The sequence below is a fragment of the Euleptes europaea genome, chromosome 1 (assembly GCF_029931775.1).
Source record: "Euleptes europaea isolate rEulEur1 chromosome 1, rEulEur1.hap1, whole genome shotgun sequence".
NCBI classification, from domain to species: Eukaryota; Metazoa; Chordata; class Lepidosauria; order Squamata; family Sphaerodactylidae; genus Euleptes; species Euleptes europaea.
In genome coordinates this window covers 82157138-82173266 of record NC_079312.1, presented here as the reverse complement: position 1 = coordinate 82173266, position 16129 = coordinate 82157138, and the positions used below count along the sequence as shown (strand labels likewise).

Below are 16129 nucleotides of genomic sequence, written 5' to 3'. Positions count from 1 at the left end.
CATGTTGGTTCCACGCGACTTTGGGGTAGATGGTGGTGGGATTGAAAAGTGAAAAAGATCCTGGGGATGTCATGGTAGGAAAAAGCTGGAGTTTTCAGAGACACCCTCAGAGGGTGGTATGTGGACAGGGTGTCTACTTTGCATTTTTATCTTTTGTGCAGCCCTGGTGACAGCAGGTACTTCGTTGCTATTAATTGTTTTCAGACTGCAAGCCTGTGTACATCTACCCATGAGTAAGTGCCACAGAGCTCAGTGAGGCTTTCTTCTGGTAAATATGGTTAGGATTATGTAGTAATTTTCCCAGTGATTTTAGTGGAAGAGTTAAGCACTTGCTGTTTCTTGTTCAGGACAATGGGGATTTTAAAAATGCTTAGCTTTGGATGGATCGTGCCTCTTATTATGCCCCCTTCATACTGTATAAAATATAATTTGCTAGACTTTCTCTGTAATCCTATGGAGATTTATTCCTCTCTAATTATTTCATTGATTTAATTGGTCTTATACTGCAGTAATCATAGAATGGAACTGTATATTATGTTAAACATAACCATTTAAAACCCAGAAATCACAGTATGTATTTACATGTATTAAATGGGGAGAGGGGGAGTGTGGTGTAGGAGTTCTTTGTATGCCAGACTTAGATTGGGTAGATCCTGGTTAGGGTTTTCCAACTGCCTGGACAAAAAAATGTTTTGTCCCTTTGATAAGGGCTTGATAGGATTTTATTTCCCTCCATGCCATTAAAAGCTTCAATGACATGTTTCCACACATAAGCGTCTACTAAAGAGATAGGGCTTTTTTATTGTGTGTGTGTGTGTATTTGGTTGACAAATTTTTATCAAGTGTGTCCAGCATTTTTGTTAAAACCATCTGACAACCTTATTGTGGGAAAGTGGGATCCCTCACCTCCACTCCCCAATAGCATCCAACCATGTGGCAACAGCAACAATCTGCTGACTCCTTAAACTCATTTTGGTCTCTGTTTTAAGAAAGGTACAAGCTGAAGACTTCGAGCTTTTCCAGTATACTGTAAAGCACATTTTTTGCTCCCATCCTTCACTTGGGTGTGTGTATGTGGATTTAACATCCAACCTGTTGAACAATTCTGGGAACTGGAAATCTTTTTTTAAAAAAATTTTTTATTAAGTTTTATAGGGGTACGGAAAGAAAAAGAAGGGGAAGAAGAAAAATAAAATAAAAGCATTGAACAATATTGGGTTGGTGTCCAGACAGAGCCCTCATCAACATCCATTTGTCATATAGTTCATTAGCAACTGACATCTCTATATCAGACTGATTAAAATTTTAAACCTACCGAGGTTAATAATCATTCTTCAAACTATGAAAACTTTCTCTTACTGTCTATAATAGTTTTACTATAAAGCTTATAGTAAATTGAACTAATGCACTTTCTTCAGTCTAAGTCTAAAGTTACTTCTTTGGTCACATGTGTATATATATATACGTTTCTACTGATTTAAAACATATCTGTCATAAAAGGGTTGCCGTCTTTGCCCATGTTCCTCTATCATCTTTCTTTGAAGCAGATTGGTTAGTTTTGCCATAGATGCGTGTTCATACATTTTTGTAATCCACTCTTTTAGCTCTGGTGTCTTCTTGTCTTTTCAGCATTTTGCGAACAGCGTTCTCACCGCAGTCATCGCATATTGATACAGTTCCTTATTTATAGGTTTGATTTGAGATGGAACCATTCCGAGCAAAAAATGTTTTGCTTCTAGATCAAAGTTCCCATGGAACATCTCCTGTAGTTCCATTTGTATCATCTTCCAGTACTTCTGTGCCTTCTTACATGTCCACCATTGATGAAAATAAGTTCCTTCAGTCTCAGAGCACTTCCAACAGTTTGCTTTATTTGACTTGTATATTTTTTGTAAATCCTTTGGAGCGAAATGCCATCTATAAAACCTTTTATACCAGTTCTCTCTAATGGCTTGTGAGCTGGAAAACTGGATTTCTTCCCTCCACATTTCCCCCCGCACTCGCATAGGAATCATCTCACCAAAGTTCTGCATCCATTTTACCATACAGATCTGTATGGTAAAGTTTTGCACTTTCAAGTCAGAAGTCAGTGCTGCAGTAGTCTATAGCAGTGGTTCTCAACCTTTTTCCAACCGTGGCCCCCTTCCGACCTTGTTTCCTTCCTGTGACCCCCCTGTCCTATACTGGTAGAAAGGTAGCTATTTAAATGTTTTGTTAGGCAAGGAAGAAAGAAGCATAAATAGCCACACAAAATGCACACATGCAGTTCTTATCCACTGGGATGTACGTACACTTCTCTGTTCACTCTACTTCTGTTTTCTTTTTTCTTTTCTGTTTTCTTTTCTCGGTCACTTCTCTGTTTTCTTCACTTCTCACTTCCCTCTGTGGCCCCCTAGTCTCGTGCCGTGGGCCCCCATTTACGCAATTTTCACCTGTGGCCCCCTTGGAATATCCTGCCCCCCCCAGGGGGCCATATGGCCCCAGGTTGAGAACCACTGGTCTATAGGGATGCATCTCTTGCTTTCATCTTATGCTTGACCTGCAGTCGAGGGGTGAGAAATTAACCATGTATTGACTGTTTATGTCCGTACTTTCCAGAAACTTATTTTGCAATGCTGTGAATGTACACTCTGCTTATGCCTAGTGCCCAATTTTCCATATATTTTTAAGACACCAGTTTAATATAGGTTCCATATATTTTAATCTGTACTAGCAAGGCAAATACTGAACACAGATATTATTGGCCTTTCCGTCGAACTAGGAACTATTCCAGCCTCGTTAGGATCTTTAATTTCTAGGAACCCATCTGCATGAATTACCAGAAGCATACTCTGGTAATAGAAAGAGCTACATATTTTAAATAAAGGAGTTTTTGCTATGCTGGAAGTCACCTGTACTAATTGTCCAAGATACCTAATCACAATGTAGTGTTCATGAACAGAAACAGTTTAGATATCAAACTCATCTTGATTCCTGCGACTTTAGTAAGGCCAGGATACACTTGTACTAACATTAAAAACCCCAAAATGCTAGGGATGTAACATTTAGTTTATTAGCAGTACATTCCTAAAGAGAGTTACTCAAGTCTAAACCCATTGAAATTAATGGACTTAGACTGGAGTAACTCTCCTTAGGAATGCATTGTAATTTCTCAAGTTTTATTGACTTAAAAAGTTACTGTTGACTTATCAGTCACCAGATTTTTAAAATTGTTTTACTTACTTTTAATACTGCAGAAGGCAAGCATTTTCTTAAAAGAGATATTCCCTGTGTGAGATAAAACTGAGATTGCCTCTTCTGTTTTCAAGACCTGATTTTTAACTTGTGGCTGAAGAGGGGGAATCATTTGACAACGGGCTTCCAGGCTCTCAGACAGAGACAGGTCTTTTCCTGCTTCTGCAGCCTGAGATTGAATCTGTAATCTTTTGGGGGTGGGGAGCAGATGCTCCATCCCTATTTTCTAAGACTGGTTGTAGCTACCTCCAGACAGTTGTACCTACCTCCAGGCAAACTTCCCTGACAGGGGTACCTAGTATGTGAATTATGGCTCTGGGTACATCACTAACCCATATATGAGCTAGGAGTAGGTGAGCTGGGTTTGCTTCCTTACAGATTGCAGGGGTGAGATATTTTGCTGACCAAGCCCCCAGCTATATAGTTCAATGACGGCAGTACTTAATGAATCATAATTATAATAAACATTTTCCATATAATGAACTACTCCAGCTTGGGGAGCACTGGAGCACCTACTTCAGGGCAAACTACATGGACAGTGGTGCCTAGTATGTGAGTTATGGCTCTGAGGACATCCTGGAGTTCACTGCAAACCGTACAACTCCAATTTATGAGCTAGGAGGTATTGAGCTGGGGTTGCTTCCTTGCGGATCAAAGGGGCTGACTAAGCCCTTAGCTGTAGTTCAATGATGGTAGTATTAACGAGTCATGATTATAATAAACATTTTCCATATAATGAGCTACTCCAGCTTGGGGGGCACTGGAGCATGGTGTCCCACTTCCCAGAGCCACCTGCGATAGAGGTTTTCTGTCATGGGCATACATGGTTGGTTATGCTGTTGCTGTGTTCTGTAACTTCCCTCATCTCCAATCGTCAGGATGGCAGAATATTTCAGTGCTTCATACCTCTCTCTCCTGGATATAGTTTGAGAAGCATTGAGGGTTGCTTCCCAAGTGTTCTGATACTTGGGCTGGGTTACAAGGCCTCTAGCAATGATATAATGATAATAATAATATAACAAACTATTTTCCATATAATGAGCAAATGAGAGGGAAGTGAGTCTGAGCTAAGCTAATCATGAGGAGGCTATCTTGGGGTGCTTCCTAGGAGATCTCAAGTGTGGAATATCTGGCCAGCAAAGCCCCTGGCTTTATTTCACAATAGTCATATTGGTAACAGGGATAATAATAATACTAGTAATGCCTTCCCCCTTTCAGGAGGGAACATGCTAACCTTGGCCACCTAACAACTGGAGCTAGGTTTTCAGACTTGTAAGTCTACACCTAAAGCTGACCAGGATGGAACAGCTGATTTGAGTGGGAACCACAAGATGGCTCTCCTGCTGGGAGAAAAGCCTCCAGCCTCTGGCCTACTCCAAAGGAATAGCTTAGCACTTTAAGGGGTTAAGCCTGCAGCAAAGAATTAGGAAAAGAATTGTGAGCTTTTGTTGTTTTCTTGAGTCTTGTAGAGTCTTCTATCCTGGCAGGATAGTGCCTTGTGGACAGCACCAGCCCAAAGCAAGGAGTGTCAAGCAAGAAGAGGATCCAGAGACTTCCTTCCCATCATGACTTTCTCAGACATTAACTTTATTTCTTCTTGTAGCAGAGTGGGGAGAAAAATGCAAGCTTGAGGGGCCGTGTGGAGTTGGGCACCAGTTGATTGACACCTGTTAGCCATTCAAAAGCATTCACAGGCAGAAAGACTATCCCATTGCAGGAGGGTGCTAGATGATCAGGTGCATGCTGGAGATCGGTTTGACGGTTCTCAGTTCACTGTGACCTGTTCTCAGCAATGGGCTCCAAATAGAGATAGGGTTGCTAGCCTCCAGATGGGAGCTGAAGACCTCCCAGAGGTACAACTGGTCTCCAGACTACATTAGTCACTTCTTTATTACTTATTTATTTAAAACATTTATTCCATTTTCTGGCTGCTTTGGAAGGCGGACTGCATGGCATTATACCCTGTCCAGGTCTTTTCCCTCCCTAGACCCCACTTTCCATGGCATCCTATTCTAATCTCCACATAATTTGGAGCCCTGAAATGGCAGCCTAGATAGAAAACACCCGTAGCTCCTGGTTATGTTATTGGTTCTGGCAGCAGTTGGAGGAGCTCAGGTTATATGGGACTCCAGGGAAGCTATCCATCGGACTCTGTCCCAGGGGACTAAGGTTAGCTGAACTTTAAGCTATTGTAATTTCAGGTAATGCTAGTCTGGCCAAATACATCTTCTCAGTAAGTTGAGGCATGGGAAGAGGATATTTCCCTTGATCACTAACCAAGATCCTTGAGGTGCAGCTCAGTGGGAGCTATTGATCCACGTGTCAATCTTAATTCTAAGTGGAGTTTTGTTGGCTGATATGATCATTTACCCTTCAGTCTACCCAGGGAGCTGAATGGGACTCACCTGCCTGTGGCAAGCAGCAGTCACTAAGATCATTCTGTGGTCATCAATTCTGCTGTTTCCAGGGAAGCCAGGCAGGGATTTCTCACCCGCGGATAGCTGATTAAGGAGGCTTTTATCATTTCAGGTTTGGCTAGGTGGGAGTCCATCACAGGTGCATGTACTGGGGCCTAATTTATGGCAAGCAGGCCAGCTACAGAGAGAGATGTGGGCGGATGTCGCATTTGGTGGCCATTCTGGCTTCTGTCATGGAGCCTGGTGGGGTTCCCTATTGGTTGGCTGCTGGCATCCAGTAGCACATGGTACAACTTGGATGAGCACCCTGAGGTATCGGTTTAGAAAATGAAGGGGTAACCCTTAGACCAGAAGCTCGGGGCCTCTGTGCCTTCATGGACCTGGGACAGGAACCCCTTGAGGGGTGCCACTATCCTTTACCCATAGACCTCGCGGCTTGGGGAATTGGACATAAAACACCTCCCTCAAGCACTAAAGAAGGCTTGGTGAAGAGAAGCATGAGCCATACCCACATGATGGCTCTGAGCCTGGGTGGCCTCACCCATAAGATCAGGGATGCACAAAGCAGAGATTATGGTAGATGCACTTGCCAGAGGCATGGCTTGGATGGACTGTGGTGCAGCCAGTGTAGATTTGCGCCTGGTGTGGCTGCCTTGCTGATTTGGCTGGCATGACCTGTCATGGAGCTCAGTGTCACTGAAAGAGGCATGGACTACCTGTTGGGGTCGCCCAAAGTGGGGAGCCTGGTACAGCCTGTGAAGACAGAAGAACCATTCTGTTCTTTGCTACATCACTGTTCTCCATTTTGTGTGTTCAAGATTCAGCACTCAGTAATTTCCCATAGGCCTAGCTCGCTCTGTTCTCACAAACACCTGCAGCTTGTTACGCTAACGGGCAGAACCATCAAGGTCACTAGCTCATACCATCCTAATTAGTTGAACCAGCACATCTGTGGGAAGATGGGAGAGGGATGAGATTACTCTTTTCTCCTGAGAACATCATTCCAGTTCAGACCAGCTTGAACTGTCAGAGACATCTCCCTAGAGACTACCTTGATTGGGAGTTGTGGGTCATCTGACCTGAGTCCACTTTTCCATAAGTTTGGCTATGCCTTATGGTGGTCGTTCTTACTCTTCAATTTCAGCATGTCACTCTGTTGCCTGAAACAACATCTTTATAGTTTTAAGATCAGCAACTATATAACATCTTAGTAAGTATAATATAGCCAGCTAGAATTTATTGTTTTCTTTGCCATTTTGCCTATTTAACCTGTATTTTAATCTACCTTTGAACTTTTCCTATTAATAAAGCTTCTTTGAGCGTTATGGTTTTTGAGTTTACTGATCTAACCCAGTGATTTCTGTTACTCTACTGGCATATGACTGGGGCTCAGTTGTCATACAGCTACCTTGCTAATATGGGATAGCAGGGTCTTTCATGAAAGTGGGTCATGATGCTTTCAGGGGGATCTAGGGCATGGCCTCTTTTAGGGGCTGGTGGGGGAGGGATTGGCCAAACAGCAAGCTGGTCCCCCTTTGTGGCAGTAGCAGTGCGGGTCAAGTTGCTTGAATGTTATGCAGTAAAGCTTAGTTGAAAGGGTTGCCAACTTCCAGATACTAGCTGGAGACCTCCTGCTATTACAACTGATCTCCAGCCGATAGAGATCCGTTCACCTGGAGAAAATGGCCGCTTTGGCAATTGGATTCCTTTCCTTTTACTTCAGGCTCTTTTGATCAAAGGTCTTAAGCACAAATACATAGGCAATTGGATTCTATGGCATTGAAGTCCCTCCTCAAACCCTGCACTCCCCAGGCTCCACCCCAAAAACCTCCTGCCGGTGAAGAGGGACCTGGCAACCCTATTAGGTAAACACCCTGGGGCATCATGTGGATGGTGAAAGGTTAACCCTCAGACCAGGCCTGGGGCCTCAGTGCCTTCATGAACCTGGGACAGGAAGACCTTGAATGGTGTCATTATCCTTGACCCATAGATTATGCAGCTAGGGGGTCAGGAAGTGGCACACCTCCCTCAAGCATCACGAAGGCTTGGCGAGGAAGCGCCTAAACTGTACAGATGTGGTGGCTCAAGGCTGGGAGCTGGGGTGGCCTCACCCATAAATTCAGGAATGCCAAACAAGTGGAGGCTTGACTTCTCCATTCTGCCAGTCACCCGCACTGCAAATGGGTTTGGAATGGGGTTTGGTTTTCGGGTGTCGCAGATCCCCTTTGACCAATGTAAATAAATCATTGAATAAAGTTGGCCCATTTGATCTCCCAACTGAGGTGTCGGCTCTCCTTATTCTGCGTCTGTAGGCAGTGTTTTGAATGTGCAGATGTTCTCTTTATAGAATATTGTGGATTTTGGGGGGAATAAAATCTATTTCAATATTTTACTGGAATATAAAATATTAATGGACATAAATATAGATTGTGTTCATTAGTTTCAGAACAGAGTTACCCGTGGTAGGTAACACCTTTTATCAGCTCCAGCTGGTTTGCCAGCTATAGCCATTACTTGGAAAAATGTGATCTGGCCACAGTGATCTATGTTCTGATCACATCCGAGTTGGATGACTGCAGTCTACGTTGTGTGGATCTGTCTTTGAAAATGGATCAAAAACTCCAATTGGTTCAAAATGCAGTGGCCAGGATACTGTCAGGGCTGGTTACAGGCTGGTTATCACCTCTGTGCTGAAAGATCTGTACTGGTTGACCATGTTTCTGGGCAATGTTCAAAGTGTTGGTTCTTAAGGCCCTAATGGCTTGGGGCCCAGGTACCTAAAGGACTGTCTCATCCTGTACTGCCCCAGTCTGACAGTTAAGCTTTTGGGCTCTGTTGCCTTGCCTTCAGAGGTGAGGTTGATGGCAACTAGAGCCAGGACATTTTCTCTGGTGGCCCCTCTCTGGGAATATCCTCCCCCAGCATCAGGCCAAAATCCATCTTTTTACCCAGGCTTTAAGTATGGGTCTTAGCTTTGTAATGGTCTGCTTCTGTTTTATGGATAGTACTTATGTCCAGTAGCTTGTTTTTAACGGCTGTTACTTTGTGGTGGTTTTAATTGTATGCTGCCTCAACAAGGACTCTGAAGAGGTGGCATAGAAATATCCTAAATCTGACAAAGGGAGCTTTGATTCTTGAAAACGTATACCCCCAAAATCTCTAAGGTGCTACTGGACTCAAATCTAGCCACTCTAAATATTGAATTACTTTAAAATACAAGAACAGTGCGATCCTATACAGAGTAGAAATCGATGGGTTTAGGCAGAATAATTCTGCATAAGACTGCACAGTTATAGTGCAATTCTGATTACACTTCCATGGGAGTAAGCCCCATTGAATAGACCTGGGTAGGATTCTGAGTAGACCACCTTATGACTGCTCTATTTGTAATCTAGAGCATTCTAGACTTTTATAGCAGACCACATAAAATATAACAGCATAAGAAGAACCCTGCTGGATCAGACCAAAGTCCAGTATCCTTTTCCCCATAATGCCTAATCAGATATCCCCCCCCCAACCTACAAACAGGATATGGAGGCCAGAGCCACTCCTAAAAATGACTGAATTTGCCTGTGGAATATGGCCATTCCATTTAGCAATCATGGGAAATAACCTCTTTGTAGATTTATCCTCCGTGGATCGGTTTGATTGCTTTTTAATCCATCAGAGCTACTAGGCATTACTTTTTATAGCAATGAATTCTCTAAGAGCTATATGCAGTGTGCAAAAGGTTATGAATTTAAAAATAGTAATTATATTTGAAACACATGAAGCTCCCACACAAGTTTTTTTCCAGTTAAGGTTGCCACTTCAACCAGCTTTTATAGCTGTATCTTTAATAACAGCTTGAAGGGCTCCTTTATCGCTCAGTGTAATTCACTTTGCAGAGCTCAGAAATGGTCTTTGCAAAATTTAGTAGCATCCATTTCTTCCCCTCTTCCTAGTGCAGAAGGCCAGAGCCCAACCCATTCTTGCACCATACGAGGAGAGCCATGCCTTTGAGCATAGAGGCCAACATTTGCCCTCAGAGATCCTTATCTGCGCCTCAACCATTCGTATCTGTGATGTGAAGTTTCTTAAGTTTTACATCTTGGCTACCAGCTTTTCCATATTAACCGCTACATGGGCTTCTTAAAGAGCCTACAACACTTTCTTGCCTGTATCAAGCTATAGCGTTGGAATATCAGGTATGTCAAGTGTGGGAACTGCAGCGACTCAGCAGTTTCACAGCCCACACTGACCTGACACACCTTAGTTGCAGATGTTGATTTATTCTTAACTGATAAAATGTGAGTTATACCTGTGTTTATTCTATTAAAAATAAATTACAGGTTTCATCCTGCAAAGCATAATCACTGTATGAAAATTCCCGTTGGGTAGCCAGTTTGTAGCAGCAAAACCTTTCATTCAGAGGCAATGTACTTCTGAGTGCCATGTTGGGAGACATCATCAGGGGAAGGTCTTCGCCTATATGCCCTGTTTGTTGGTCATCTAGGACAATTGTTTGGCCACTCTGTGAAACAGGAAGCTGGACTGGATGGACCACTGGTCTCATTCCTCAGGGCTCCCCTAACTGACTTTATTCCAGCATAAGTTTTTGTTCATTAGAATTCACTTCATCAGAAACATTGAGTTTTGACCCATGAAAGCTTCCACTGGAACAAATTTTGTCCTTAAGGTGCTACTGGCCTCCTGTTCTCTATTTCAATTCCCTCTCTATAATTTTAGGTAGATTTTATTCCATCAGTGTATGGATTATTTAGTTTGATGGTGGAAAGTGCCATCAAGTCATAGCTGACTTATGGCAACACCGTAAGGTTTTCAAGGCAACGGATGTTTGGAGATGGTTTCCCATTGCCTGCCTCTGCGTGGGCTGAGAGAGTTCTGAGAGAACTGTGACTGGCCCAAGGTCACACAGTAGGGAGAAAGGATGGGAGCAGCGATGGATTATTGATGGCTGGCAAGCATTGAACAATTATTGATATTAGTTGGCTATCAGGGAAAGTTGAGTATGAGAGGAAGAGGATGAATAGAAGATAGGATTAGCCTGATCCCAGGCTATCCCAGGAAAGGAATTCAGGGTGTGAAAGGGAGCGTCATTGGCTCTGGTCTTCAGGCTGATCTTGATAGAGCGGCCACATTGATAGTTATGCAAACATTACAATGTCCTGTTCATTGTCTGGAAGGGAGCAGCTCTTCCATGGCTCCGGGGTTTCAGGCGAGGCTGGAGACAGTCTTTTCTTCCACAAGTGTGCAGCTACATCCAAGATGGAGTTCAGGCCACTTCCTTTCCTGGGTCCATAGTACTGCTTGCCATTTGCAGGGCCCTGCTAGCACTTTGCAGCTTGGTCCAGGGTAGCGTTTGGGTCACTTCCATTCCTTGGCTTGCTGCGTTGTTGGCTTTCTGCATAGTCCTTTAGTCCTGCACACTAGTCCATGTGTGCCAGGGGAAGCTAGGTATGAGAGGCTAGGGCCACAGTGTACACTGTATTATAGTCCATAGTCTCTTTCCCTTTATTAGAGCATTCTTCCTGAACCACTCTGTTATAATAAAGTTATAATAAGTTTAAAGTCTACCTCGATCCCAAAACAAAAGCTGATCCTGTGCATACTTGTCAATTTGGGTTTTTCTCCCCATGCCCATTCTCTCTTCTCCCTCCCACTTGTATTTCCCCCTCATCCAATCCCTCCCCTCAAAGCCATCTTTTTAGTTTGTTTGTTTGTTTGCAAGTGCACTAGTGAGAGAATGCTGGAATATGATGGTCAGTTTCACAGTGAGTGTTGGTCAGTTTCAGATCGAACAGTTGTTTTTGTTGGTGAGTGCAGGAGTAGCAACTGAAATAATCACAAACACCTATATGGCTGCTTATTTGGTCAGTTTCACAGCGAGTGTTGGTCAGTTTCAGTCCTCTTATAGACCACGTCTCCATTATTTCAGAAGCTCTGCATTTTCGCTGCTGATGCATAAGTGCACTCTGTTTACCGCTGGCATTTCTTCAGGGAAAAAAGCCCCTGTGCATAGTGTTTTGAAAATTCAACTGGAAAGACTGTGCATCTAGAGAGCAGCAAATCTGGTGGAAACAACCCATGCATAAAAGGCCAGAGATTGATTTTATGATGCTTGTTGTTGTGATCCTTATATGATTTTAGAAGCCAGAATGGGCCATGGTCCATAGCACAAGTAGTTGCCTTCACAGATCCCAGGATTCTGTCAACGTCCATCATGATAATTGGTCAAAATGGTCTATAAATAGACCAGATGATGTATTACACATTTCTTCAGATTGACGTATTTTTCATCCAGCATCCAGATCACCTTGTATTAATAATATTTTATCAGCAAAATACTTTGAAAAAGTATCACATCATTTCCTGAGTCAATAAAAAAATTAGGTTGCCAAGATACCTTAAACAACTGGGATGTTCGTGAACTAGCTGATGCAATGGTAGCGGAGAAGCAAAATTTCTTTGCTGCTGTCACCACCGATAATACATAGGTCTTGCAACAGGCTCTATAACATGTTCTGTTAGATTCTGTGAGAGCTTTCCATGAGTGCCATTCTAGACATCTCCCAGGTCTCTTCAGGTCACTTGGCTTTGAGCTGGGTTTTGCTATAAGGTTGGAGGAGGAGGAGGAAGAAGAAGAGGAGGAGGAGGAGGAAGAGGAGGAAGAAGAAGAGTTGGTTTTTATATGCCAACTTTCTCTACCACTTAAGGAAGAATCAAACCTGCTTACAATCACCTTCCTTTCCCCTCCCCACAACAGGTAGGTAGGTAGGTGAGGTAGGTGGAGCTGAGAGAGCTTTGAGAGCTGTGACTAGCCCAAGGTTATTCAGCTGGCTTCGTATGTAGGAGTGGGGAAACAAACCCGGTTCACTGGATTAGCATCCAATGCTTATGTGGAGGAGTGGGGAATCAAACCGGTTCTCCAGATTAGAGTCCACCACTCCAAACCAACACTCTTAACCACTACACTACTCTGACAAGGGGCGACCATGTCAATAGCTCCAAGGAGCTTCATATTCCAAGCTCCCGCTGCAGCCTCAACAGAGCATGTGTTTGAAATCCTAAAATTCCCTAGATCATTCTGGAATCTAGTAAGCTCCATGAGCCTCTGTGGGTAGACCATTTTAATCAGGCCTCCTTCCCTGTGGGATTTTAAAGTGCAACAATGCAATAAGGTTTATTCTTTTTATATCCCGCTCTTCCCCCACCAAAGCAGGTCTCAGAGCAGCTTTCAATAGGTTAAAATATACATAATAAGCACAGATAAAAGCAATACATAACAATTAAATATTGAGTAATGATACAGCCAAATTTAAAATCCAGTTTAGGTCAGTTCTGTTCTTTTTGTGATGTGCTTGGGTTTATTTTACAGATCGTTTGTACTTCTGCAGTCAGCTGTCAAGGAGACCTTGCTAGAGCTGCCATTCTTTCTTTCTTTTTCCCTGACAAAGGTTCTGTCCATAGCAGCTGTAAGGTAGAAAGAAACCCAGCACATTTATCTTTCCCAAGTTGCCATACTCCGTGCTAGGAACAGTTTCTCTGGTTGGATTTATTGCCACCCATGTAGCAGAACCTTTATTTCAAAAAGAATTGCAACCCTAATACACTTTGCCAAGATGAGGAAGGTTGCCATCTCCTGGGCTAACAGAGCCGTCTATGCTTTGATGGCGAGACATTTAAGAAATGCAAATTCCAACTGCTTGACCAGAATTTCCCAATGTCGTGTTGCTGCAAAAAGCACTGGTAGGAAAGATGGTTGCAGCCTGAAAATGATGAATGGATACCTTGGCTTTCAATCTGCCTTGGGATACAGTTTTGGATTGAAAAGCTGAGTGTGAATTAATAAAATGGATCTGTACACATTTTGAGTCTGACTATTCCAGTGGCATTTGTGGTCAAATCAATTACTCAAAGTGCATGGGATTATTCTAGAGTAACTAGCCTGGAGACTCCAGACCAAGACTTGTTAATTGTTCTGTATATGACTGGAGTTCGGTTTCCGGTTATCTGGGTGGCAGTGGTGTTTTGCTGTGCTTTCTGAAGAGTTGTGCCTTTTTATTATTGCTGCTTCTATTTATTTTATTTTGGACCAGCTGATTTGGGTCTTTTTTGTTCTGTTTCAAGATAGCTGCTGTGGCAGTCTTGAGCTTTTTTTTTTGTAAAGATGTTTCTCTTAGTGTTTTCTCAGTGTTTACTTGATAAGATGCCGAGGGTGTGTTAATTTGCTTTGGTTTCAGGAACAGCTGGGGTATAGGTAGAGACAGAGCCATCTTCTCTGCTTTATAGTTGTAGGCTGCATATTGTGTTTTATTATTCATCGATCTATTTATTCATTCTTTTTATTTAATTTTTATTACTTTTGAGTGGAGCTTAGCTGTCATGCCTGGCTCAGAAGGGCATTATTCAGCACTCTGCTCAATTTCTGTTTGGTTTTCTTTTGATTTCAGCTCTGGTTTTCTGGTTATATGGGTGCTGTTGGTTTTTGGGTTTTTTGCTGCATTCCCCAAAGAGCTGTGTCTTCTTTTATTATTATTTTCTCTTATTTATTCTCTTTGACCAGCTGATTTGGGTCTGTTTTGTCCTGTCCTAGGATAGCTGCCTTGGCAGGCTTGAACTCCTTTTTGTGATGATAAAATGCCAAGTGTGTTTTAATTAGCTTTCATTATCTATTTATTCATTTATTTTATTTATTGTGTGTTCTGTATACAATTACTACCTTTTTTTTCTTTCTGGAAGGACTTCAGTCCCTGCATGACAGCAAGTCAGCAGGTAAAGCTTTTCTCCAGGTTAGTAATGAGAAAACCTTTTCCTGTTGCATTCAAGGCACAGAAACCCTGCCACATTAAAACGTAGTGGAAATTCTGGCTATGCATTAGTTAGGGTGAAGATTATTCCACAGGGAGTACTTAAAGCGTGCCCTGTTTAAAATAGAACTGTCCATCAGTCATTTGCACATATTAATTAAAAATATATTACAACTGTAAAACTGTCATTGGTTTGCAGATTTACACAAACAAAAAACGTGTCGTTTAAAATCTGCTGGCAAGCAGTATGAAAATAGAATGATTAGTAAAAAAAAATTGATCAGAGGGCAAAAGTGAGAAACAATGCTGATGTCTTCAGGGTTTGGGGGTGCCATTTTTCACATGCCGGTCCTTGCAACTGTCTAAAACACAAGAACGTTTATTCTCACGTTCGTGAAGAAATTATTGAAATTGTAAATGGATGAAGATGGAGAAATCCCGAGGAAGGGAAAAAGAATAACGATTCCCTGAGAGATGGCGTGCTAGATATAGCCACAGAAACGTTTATTCATTAAAGTCTTCATTAATCTCCATTTCTCCCTCCTTCCCTTCTTATGTTCCCAGGTTCCTTGTTGACCCTGACTTGCCTGTCTTGGCAGACAGTCTGCCAGGTCATTGGGAATGTCAGCCCAACAATTTCACCTCACGAAAATCTGACTTTGGATGCTGACTGGATGGTGCAGGTAGAAAACAAATATGGCTTCTATGTTGGCTTGGGCCTGGCCATCTTCTCCAGCTTTCTCATTGGCAGCAGTGTCATCCTCAAGAAGAAAGGGCTGCTACGGTTAGTGGAGAAAGGAGGCACCAGGGCAGGTACGAATTTAGTTGTCTGCAGAGGTGGGAATAGAAACTATTTTTGATATAACGGAGGTCTGACTTTGAGCCTCTGAATGTTTTATGGGCCATTATTCACACATTATCCATATTCACTGGGCCAATCCCCATTTTTCCATCAAGCATATACTCCACAGGGAACTGATAATCTTAATGAGTGTGCCTGTATGATGCATTTATGTTTGTTATGTTCACAGTTCATATCTTCTGATGTACCCATAAAATATGTTAGCTGTACACTTAAAAATATAATGATTGACGTAATGAAGAAACAGAGATCCTGTCTGTTGGAGTACAATTAATACAGACTGAGTGCTGTTCGAGAGGAATTACTTGACGACCTCCAGAAACTTTTTATCCCATACTTTCAACAGTAGGGGAGAGCGGGTAATGGGGATGGGAGCAATTGGGTACATTGTCATTTGTGACTGTAGATCTTTTAAAGAAACAAAGCATGGGCCCTGACTCACCGAAAGAGCCCCATTTTGCAGGCCTGTGCTGTGGGGTGGCTGTAGCCAGCACGGGGGCTCATCGGGCTTTTCAGGGCCAGGGGAGAGCAGCGGGGCTGGTAGGCATGGCACTTTAAATGGCGGCTGGCTGGGAAGCCAGGGAGGGATCCGCGGTGTCGGTGGCTTTGGTGGGAACTTTTCTGCCCTGCCGTTACTCCCCCAGCTTTCCCAGGAGTTCAAATGGGCCAATCAGGCCCCAGGGCTCTGGGGGCAGGCCCTCCTTTGGACTGCGGACTTGAGTGTTTCACTCAGGTCTGCCTGCAGAAAATTCAAAGAACCCTTGCCCAGCCCCCAGCTTGTTTGGCTTCTGAGTTGTCCTGCCCTT

General features: G+C 43.0%; 1 protein-coding gene across 1 annotated transcript in view; it reads left to right on the top strand.

The window, feature by feature from the left end:
- NIPAL4 (NIPA like domain containing 4) overlaps positions 1-16129 on the top strand; it is a 29934-nt gene that overhangs the window by 5268 nt on the left and 8537 nt on the right. The window contains exon 2 of the mRNA XM_056860213.1: positions 15026-15274. Coding sequence (XP_056716191.1) covers positions 15136-15274 — 139 coding nt within the window. The 5' untranslated portion in view covers positions 15026-15135. The remainder of the gene's footprint in view (positions 1-15025; positions 15275-16129) is intronic.